Raw genomic sequence first — 8,754 nt, 5'->3', positions numbered from 1 at the left:
ACCCCTAGACTTTTCCAAATTTTGTTGTGTTATAGCCTGCATTTAGAATTGAGTAAATATATTTTTTAAGTTAAAACATGTTTTTTGAAATGTTTGCAAATGTATTGAAAATTAAATAAAATATTAAATTTACATACTGTAAGTATTCACACCCCTAAGTCGATACTTTGTTGAAGGACATTTGGCAGCGATTACAGCTGTGAGTATTTCTGAGTAAATCTAGGAGCTTTCCACACCTGGATTGTGCAACATTTGGCCATTTAGTATTTTCAAAATTCTTAAGCTCCATCAGATTGGTTATTAACTTTCACTGGGCAATTTAAGCTCTGCCCACTGACCATTGAGCTTTAATTGAACCAATCACTTTCATTCTGCCCTTGAGGCAGAGCTGCCCTCAGGGCAAGATTGAATACGGAAAACTGTCCCTAACCAATCTGGATTGTTATTTGAGGTTTAGGCTAAACCTGTTCACATTCTTTTGACCAACCCTTGTCCATCTGCTGGGGAATATGAGAAAAAGCATTTAGCATTTCAATAAACCGATGACCAACCCACAAACAACATGGAAGCTATCAAAAAACAAGGAAGATGAAGACACTTAAAATGCATTTATTGTGGTGGCATGTTTACATTTACATTTAAGTCATTTAGCAGACGCTCTTATCCAGAGCGACTTACAAATTGGTGCATTCACCTTATGACATCCAGTGGAACAGCCACTTTACAATAGTGCATCTAAATCTTTTAAGGGGGGTGAGAAGGATTACTTTATCCTATCCTAGGTATTCCTTAAAGAGGTGGAGTTTCAGGTGTCTCCGGAAGGTGGTGATTGACTCCGCTGTCCTGGCGTCGTGAGGAGTGTGTTCCACCATTGGGGAGCCAGAGCAGCGAACAGTTTTGACTGGGCTGAGCGGGAACTGTACTTCCTCAGTGGTAGGGAGGCGAGCAGGCCAGAGGTGGATGAACGCAGGGCCCTTGTTTGGGTGTAGGGCCTGATCAGAGCCTGGAGGTACTGAGGTGCCGTTCCCCTCACAGCTCCGTAGGCAAGCACCATGGTCTTGTAGCGGATGCGAGCTTCAACTGGAAGCCAGTGGAGAGAGCGGAGGAGCGGGGTGACGTGAGAGAACTTGGGAAGGTTGAACACCAGACGGGCTGCGGCGTTCTGGATGAGTTGTAGGGTTTAATGGCACAGGCAGGGAGCCCAGCCAACAGCGAGTTGCAGTAATCCAGACGGGAGATGACAAGTGCCTGGATTAGGACCTGCGCCGCTTCCTGTGTGAGGCAGGGTCGTACTCTGCGGATGTTGTAGAGCATGAACCTACAGGAACGGGCCACCGCCTTGATGTTAGTTGAGAACGACAGGGTGTTGTCCAGGATCACGCCAAGGTTCTTAGCGCTCTGGGAGGAGGACACAATGGAGTTGTCAACCGTGATGGCGAGATCATGGAACGGGCAGTCCTTCCCCGGGAGGAAGAGCAGCTCCGTCTTGCCGAGGTTCAGCTTGAGGTGGTGATCCGTCATCCACACTGATATGTCTGCCAGACATGCAGAGATGCGATTCGCCACCTGGTCATCAGAAGGGGGAAAGAGAAGATTAATTGTGTGTCGTCTGCATAGCAATGATAGGAGAGACCATGTGAGGTTATGACAGAGCCAAGTGACTTGGTGTATAGCGAGAATAGGAGAGGGCCTAGAACAGAGCCCTGGGGGACACCAGTGGTGAGGGCGCGTGGTGAGGAGACAGATTCTCGCCACACCACCTGGTAGGAGCGACCTGTCAGGTAGGACGCAATCCAAGCGTGGATGTTCAAATAAACAATATATAAAAACTGTATGTAAAAAAAGGAACAAGAAAACAATGGAGCATATCTACAATATTGTATGTATACTGCAGAACTTTACTTTCAATAAAACATATTTGATAATTGAACTCTATATTTTAAACAATTCTAGATTGGGTTGCCAGACTTTGGTGTCATACATGACCGATGACATCACAATGGTCTTAAAGCCAATTTGAAAAATGATGTAATGTGGATATGTATCAGTCTTAATTGGTTATCGACATGGCTTGTTTCTGCTGGTGCAAAAAGGTATGAAATCAGGTCATTTAATCAATTAACAACTACAACAACAACTTCAATTCTGGAGTAGTATTTTTCTCTTAGACCTAGCGGGAAGAATGAAGTAAAAGTAGATTCTGATTGACGAATACATAAAAAGTGTGCATGAAATGTATATGAAGTTCAGCTTTTGCAAATGTCACTCAATGTAACTTGTCTATACTGTGTTATTTGAGGTTGAGGATAGATAGCTAAGTTCCTCTCATTTAGGCCTACCTGTTCCTAATAATATGACCCCCCCACACACATTTTTTTCCTACGCCAGGAACAACTCTGGAGCTCCTCCCCCTTCTCCAACCTGCTCAGGTAAGGGAAGGCACAAAAGTAGACACACCCCCACCCATCCATTATTTCTGTTCATAAATTCAAGGAGGGACACACTCTTCATGCCACTTCTATAGAAAGTGATTTTCGTAGCAGGTTAGGAAAGCATTTTTGCTAACCCTTTCCCTAACATTAACCACTTCACATTCCGCTGCGTTTATTTATTTATTTCCATTTTTGTTTTGTTTTTGGGAATCTTCATAACCCAGAGGAACAACAATGACACAATGATTATGATGTAGATATTTGTAGGCCAATTTGGAAACTAGAATGACTATATTACCCATACAGGTCATTGACTGAACATTCCACATTAGTATGGGACATTTGGTAGCTTTTAAAATGGTCTGGAATTGAGAGCAGTATCCAAACCAAATATCTTAGGAGAATAAACAACACATTTTTGTTGTTTTGCTTCATTGTCAGTCCTCAAAGGTGAAATTATATTGAATCGAATTAATCATTTCTAATGATGGGGTGCTGCAAGATAAAACATATTTGGATATACTCATCTGCCTCTTCAGCCGTAAGCCAGTAGGTTGACACCATCCAGTCAGCTGCTAATTTACTCTCTGTCTCCCCTACAGGTGTCTGTCTGATGTGCACCGTTTGGGTGGACCTGACAGTGGCGCAAACCAGGCCTCAAAAGCAGACCTCATGTGGAAGGTCAAGTACTCCTTGTCGGGATATGATTTGAAGTATCTGGGGGACACGCAACAGGTAACTGAGGCACTACTCTCTTCTGAACATGCACTCTTTGTGCAAGGGTTCATTTTCTCTCAATAATTTGATTTTATCTTGGTATTTTCCTTTCTCATCAAAGGACGCACACGAGTTACTTGTGAATATGCTGTGCCAACTGAAGGAGGAGGGCATGATACTGAAGACACTCGGGGTGAACTATACCTGCCCTGTTTCCCAGCTGGAGTTCCAGCTTGTCTCAGTGCGCACATGTACCAGGTAAGAGCTCCCATTGGTTGTAAATGTATCTACTGGTAACATGATCTTTCTTCAAATGATATTACAAAACACATGGCAAAACATTGTAGAGACCTGAAACAGAAACCCAATGTATTTTTCTTCTCTTTGTTCTGCTTCTGAAGCTGTGGGCGCGAGTCGTCCACCAGAGAGGACTACAATCACCTCTCATTGGACTTCAGCTCTGAGCGCACCTTGCTAAGCAGCCTAGCACTCACTTTCAAAGTCAGCACGTAGGGTTTAGTTAGCCCTGGGTGTAGAGACTAACACCCAGGGCAAGCTGCCCACTGTCTCAGAATACGATATCTTATTATTGTAGTGGTATCACTCATTTTGTAATGTTTTTGTTTCTAACCCAGAGTGAAAAGGTTGAATTCACATGTGCAGGCTGCACGCCTCAAAGGTGGAGCAGTTCCACACACTGCCTCTGTGAGTTGCTCCTTTATAACCTCTCATAGAACTGGCAGTATTTAATTAAATGAGTGGTCATTGTGTCCTGAGCATTTAGGAGTAATTACTTCCTGAGCAGATTGTAGGACTTAGGGATGAGCACCACCGAACACATTTCACTCATCTGTTATTTGTTGACTGGTTTCATTGTCTGTCTGTTCTTCTCTGTCTCTGGGCAGTGTGCTGGTTCTGCATCTGAAGAGGTTCGGAGGACCTGGGGGGTTGGAGAAGTTGGAGGCTCCTCTTTTGTTTCCTTCTGACCTGAGGCTCTCCACCTTCTGTGGGGACACGGTGCCACCCCTGCACAGTGCCAGCCCACAGGCCCTCACCAACCAGACCCCCAATATCCAGGTGTCCATCCACCAGACCCTCGCCAGCCAAGTCTCCAACCCACCTGGAGAGGCCAAAGATAGCGCCCTCTGCTGTTCAGGTAGGTCATGGCATCACAACACTCTTCTTGTTCCAACACCACACAAGCCACCCACTCCCAAACGGTCTTGCAGACAGAGAAGCTACAAGCTGCAAATTTAAAATGTTTCTCAGACATCGTCAGTGATGTACGGAAGCTGTTTTAGACCAAAGCAATTCAGACAAGCGACCATGTTTTCACAGCTCTTTATATGTATATTTGACCCCTCAGATTCAAATGACCAGGAACCAGGGAAAATGCTGTGGACAGCCTCAGTGGTGAGGAGAGATCGAGAGTGAAACCAGTGAAATATAAGTTATGACAGAACACTGAGATAGTTGAGGAGTACATGATATAGTAGACCTGCAGTCGACGAGTAGTGTAGTGGACTGTAGACAGTGTGGTGGACTGTAAGGGAAATGAGAATCCAATGATCACATGTGTTTTCTTACAGAAGCAGCAGCCAGTGAAGTCAGTGATTTGCTACTACCAGCTGACTGGCGTAGTCTCTCATTTGGGAGGCTCCGCAAACTCCGGTAAGTAAATACCTTAAAACACACACATGCAGATGCACAGTACATATGGCATAGGCTGAATCCCAAATCACTCCCTTCTCCTCGGCCCTCAATTTGCGCATTCACGTGCGCCTCTGCCATATAAACAAGTATCCAGGGTGAAGGCCGGGGATAATAATAATTTGTCGACTGCAAATTGACCTTAAGAAGCCCAAACAGATATTATATTTGACTATTTCCAAACCTTGCTTACATTTGTGTACAATCACGTATATCTCTTTATTGTGCGTGGGAATAGTTTGGAACAGATTTACAAAATGAAAATCACCTGGAACTGATTTGCTGGTGTTTTTACAGTCTTTTAACAATTATATATTACTTTAGTCAGAAAACATGGTGGGGCCAAATAAAATCACCCGTGGGCCAAATTAATCCCACGGGCCGCCAGTTGGGGGAACCCTGGTGTAGGGGATAATTAGACCCTCAAATAGCTACTTCGGCTAAGCGAGCAAGGCTGCAGGCTTCAGAGCGAAGTGCCATCCCAACGAGCAATATGTTTAGAGTTCACGCAATTTAATCCAAAAGAATAGTGAGGCATGCCTAATTATATACCACGTGTATTTCTTTATCTCTGATTTCCAAACTTGACACATGTAACAGATAAAATACCTTCCAAATGAACTGTTTAAATCAAATTTATTTATATAGCCCTTCGTACATCAGCTGATATCTCAAAGTGCTGTACAGAAACCCAGCCTAAAACCCCAAAGAGCAAGCAATGCAGGTGTAGAAGCACAGTGGCTAGGAAAAACTCCCTAGAAAGGCCAAAACCTAGGAAGAAACATGTGGGGTGGCCAGTCCTCTTCTGGCTGTGGCAGGTGGAGATTATAACAGAACATGGCCAAGATGTTCAAATGTTCATAAATGACCAGCATGGTCGAATAATAATAAGGCAGAACAGTTGAAACTGGAGCAGCAGCACGGTCAGGTGGACTGGGGACAGCAAGGAGTCATCATGTCAGGTAGTCCTGGGGCATGGTCCTCGGGCTCAGGTCCTCAGAGAGAGAGAAAGAAAGTGAGAATTAGAGAGAGCATATGTGGGGTGGCCAGTCCTCTTCTGGCTGTGCTGGGTGGAGATTATAACAGAACATGGCCAAGATGTTAAAATGTTCATAAATGACCAGCATGGTCGAATAATAATAAGGCAGAACAGTTGAAACTGGAGCAGCAGCACGGCCAGGTGGACTGGGGACAGCAAGGAGTCATCATGTCAGGTAGTCCTGGGGCATGGTCCTTGGGCTCAGGTCAGTTGACACTGGAGCAGCAGCACGGCCAGGTGGACTGGGGACAGCAAGGAGTCATCATGTCAGGTAGTCCTGGGGCATGGTCCTGGACTGGGGCTCAGGTCCTCCTGGGGAGAGGGCTCAGAGAAAGAAAGAGAGAAGGAGAGAATTAGAGAACGCACACTTATATTCACACAGGACACCGAATAGGACAGGAGAAGTACTCCAGATATAACAAACTGACCCTAGCCCCCCGACACAAACTACTGAAGCATAAATACTGGAGGCTGAGACAGGAGGGGTCAGGAGACACTGTGGCCCCATCCGAGGACACCCCCGGACAGGGCCAAACAGGAAGGATATAACCCCACCCACTTTGCCAAAGCACAGCCCCCACACCACTAGAGGGACATCTTCAACCACCAACTTACCATCCTGAGACAAGGCTGAGTATAGCCCACAAAGATCTCCGCCATGGCACAACCCAAGGGAGGGCGCCAACCCAGAAAGGATGACCACACCAGTGAATCAACCCACTCAGGTGACGCACCCCTTCCAGGGACGGCATGAGAGAGCCCCAGTAAGCCAGTGACTCAGCCCCTGTAATAGGGTTAGAGGCAGAGAATCCCAGTGGAAAGAGGGGAACCGGCCAGGCAGAGACAGCAAGGGCAGTTCGTTGCTCCAGAGCCTTTCCGTTCACCTTCCCACTCCTGGGCCAGACTACACTCAATCATATGACCCACTGAAGAGATGAGTCTTCAGTAAAGACTTAAAGGTTGAGACTGAGTTTACGTCTCTGACATGGGTAGGCAGACCGTTCCATAAAAATGGAGCTCTATAGGAGAAAGCCCTGCCTCCAGCTGTTTGCTTAGAAATTCTAGGGACAATTAGGAGGCCTGTGTCTTGTGACCGTAGCGTACGTGTAGGTATGTACGGCAGGACCAAATCAGAGAGATAGGTAGGAGCAAGCCCATGTAATGCTTTGTAGGTTATCAGTAAAACCTTGAAATCAGCCCTTGCTTTGACAGGAAGCCAGTGTAGAGAGGCTAGCACTGGAGTAATATGATCACATTTTTTGGTTCTAGTCAAGATTCTAGCAGCCGTATTTAGCACCAACTGAAGTTTATTTAGTGCTTTATCCGGGTAGCCGGACAGTAGAGCATTGCAGTAGTCTAACCTAGAAGTGACAAAAGCATGGATTAATTTTTCTGCATCATTTTTGGACAGAAAATGTTATAACACACTCCATTACCCACAAGAGCCTGACCCTTGACCTCATGTCTGTCTTCTTTGTGCCACAGGGCACTACATTAGTGACATCTTGAATGCAAGTGGAAACTGGTTCTGCTGTAACGACAGCCAAGTGTCAATGTCCAATGAAGCCACTGTGCTGAAGACCAGAGCCTGGAGTGCTTACCTGCTCTTCTATATGTTCAAGTACTCTCGCCATCTATATTCTTGTGTTGCTATATATGTGTACTGCATGTACAGTAAGTGGTTCCTTTCACCCTTCAGGGCATGGGAGCAGGAGGCCCCAGCACACAGGGCCTAACAGGGCCACCGCCCCAACAGGGGCAGCACCTGGACCAGCCTCCACACACCAAGCTCAGCCTCAAAAGGCCCAGACTAAATACCCTCAGCCCAGCTTCAACAGGGGTAGTCCCAGGCCCAGCCTCAACATCCTCATATCTTCCTCAACAGGGGCAGCACCAGGCCCAGCTTCAACACCCCCAGCCCTGCCTCAACAGGGGCAGCACCAGGCCCAGCTCCAACACCCCCTGCCCAGCCTCAACAGGGGCAGCAATGGCCCAGGCTCACATCCCCAGCCCAGCCTCAACACCTCCACGTTTGCCCCTCTTCATATTTTTTCCCTGACGACATTCCCACTGCTGTGTCTAAAAAAATAAATCACTTGAGGAATCGGACTTCAGACCTCCCCACCCTACAGAAAATGATGACTGGTCTGTCAATCATGCGGCTCAAGGGAGACTTGATCTTCAACACTAGCTTAGAGCATCCTTTTCAGTAGCATATGTCATAAATATTTGCCCTTGTTTCGACTACTTTGCCGAATGTATAAAGTGCATGTAAAAAAACGAATACAGTATACACACTAAATGTAGTACACATATAAATGTGGTGGATAAAGTGTGTGATTATTTAGAGGGTATAACATCTCTTATATTTGGTTAAGTTTTAAAACCTCCTGTTGTGAAATACACTGTGGTGTATAACCTCTTAATCAGCATGGTCACACTGGATGCACTGCAATATTCAACATTGATCCAGGTCCCCAGGATATCGGGAGATGACTTGTGCATGCCATGCAATTTCAATAAAGACTTAAAATAATCCAATTGAAGATCATTCTGTTAACCGTTAACTCTTTCAGCTCAGGAAGCTTTATAATCTGGTCCTAATAGGAAACGCGACAAAGGGAGCTGATGTTATGGAGCCCTTTAGCCCTCAATCAGGTCTGGAGGAGGAATGCCACATAAAGATTCAGAGATGCTATGAGTATATTTTGAAGTTACTCTCCAGTTGTATTTACCATTTGAATAAATACAGACATGAAAATGCTGGGCTACGGATGAAACCTTGGTTCTCTGAGTAGAGTAATGGGTCACCAAACGACCTATGGGAACTCCTTCCCTTTCACGTGATATGATTGA

The 8,754-nt window shown here is 45.7% G+C and overlaps 2 protein-coding genes across 19 annotated transcripts in view; both read left to right on the top strand.

Moving 5' to 3' along the window:
* LOC127932247 (ubiquitin carboxyl-terminal hydrolase 37-like) overlaps positions 1-4,216 on the top strand; it is a 159,754-nt gene extending 155,538 nt beyond the window's left edge. The window contains exons 5-9 of one of the 2 annotated variants that reach the window (XM_052527289.1): positions 3,035-3,167; positions 3,271-3,407; positions 3,551-3,650; positions 3,785-3,854; positions 4,055-4,216. In XM_052527289.1, coding sequence (XP_052383249.1) covers positions 3,035-3,167; positions 3,271-3,407; positions 3,551-3,650; positions 3,785-3,854; positions 4,055-4,074 — 460 coding nt within the window. In that variant the 3' untranslated portion in view covers positions 4,075-4,216. The remainder of the gene's footprint in view (positions 1-3,034; positions 3,168-3,270; positions 3,408-3,550; positions 3,651-3,784; positions 3,855-4,054) is intronic. The other variant, XM_052527288.1, reaches the window with a different exon arrangement.
* The window catches only part of LOC118388965 (ubiquitin carboxyl-terminal hydrolase 37-like), a 203,395-nt gene extending 195,475 nt beyond the window's left edge, over positions 1-7,920 (top strand). For 9 of the 17 annotated variants that reach the window (XM_052527281.1, XM_052527278.1, XM_052527283.1 and 6 more), the window contains one exon: positions 7,384-7,920. In XM_052527281.1, the coding sequence (XP_052383241.1) occupies positions 7,384-7,634 (251 nt within the window). In that variant the 3' untranslated portion in view covers positions 7,635-7,920. The remainder of the gene's footprint in view (positions 1-7,383) is intronic. The other 8 variants (XM_052527271.1, XM_052527268.1, XM_052527270.1 and 5 more) reach the window with 4 other exon arrangements.
* Positions 7,921-8,754: the final 834 nt, after the last annotated feature.

This window comes from Oncorhynchus keta, chromosome 10, assembly GCF_023373465.1.
Source record: "Oncorhynchus keta strain PuntledgeMale-10-30-2019 chromosome 10, Oket_V2, whole genome shotgun sequence".
NCBI lineage: Eukaryota > Metazoa > Chordata > Actinopteri > Salmoniformes > Salmonidae > Oncorhynchus > Oncorhynchus keta.
The sequence above is the reverse complement of the archived record's forward strand: the minus strand, read 5'-3'. Positions and strand labels throughout refer to the sequence as shown.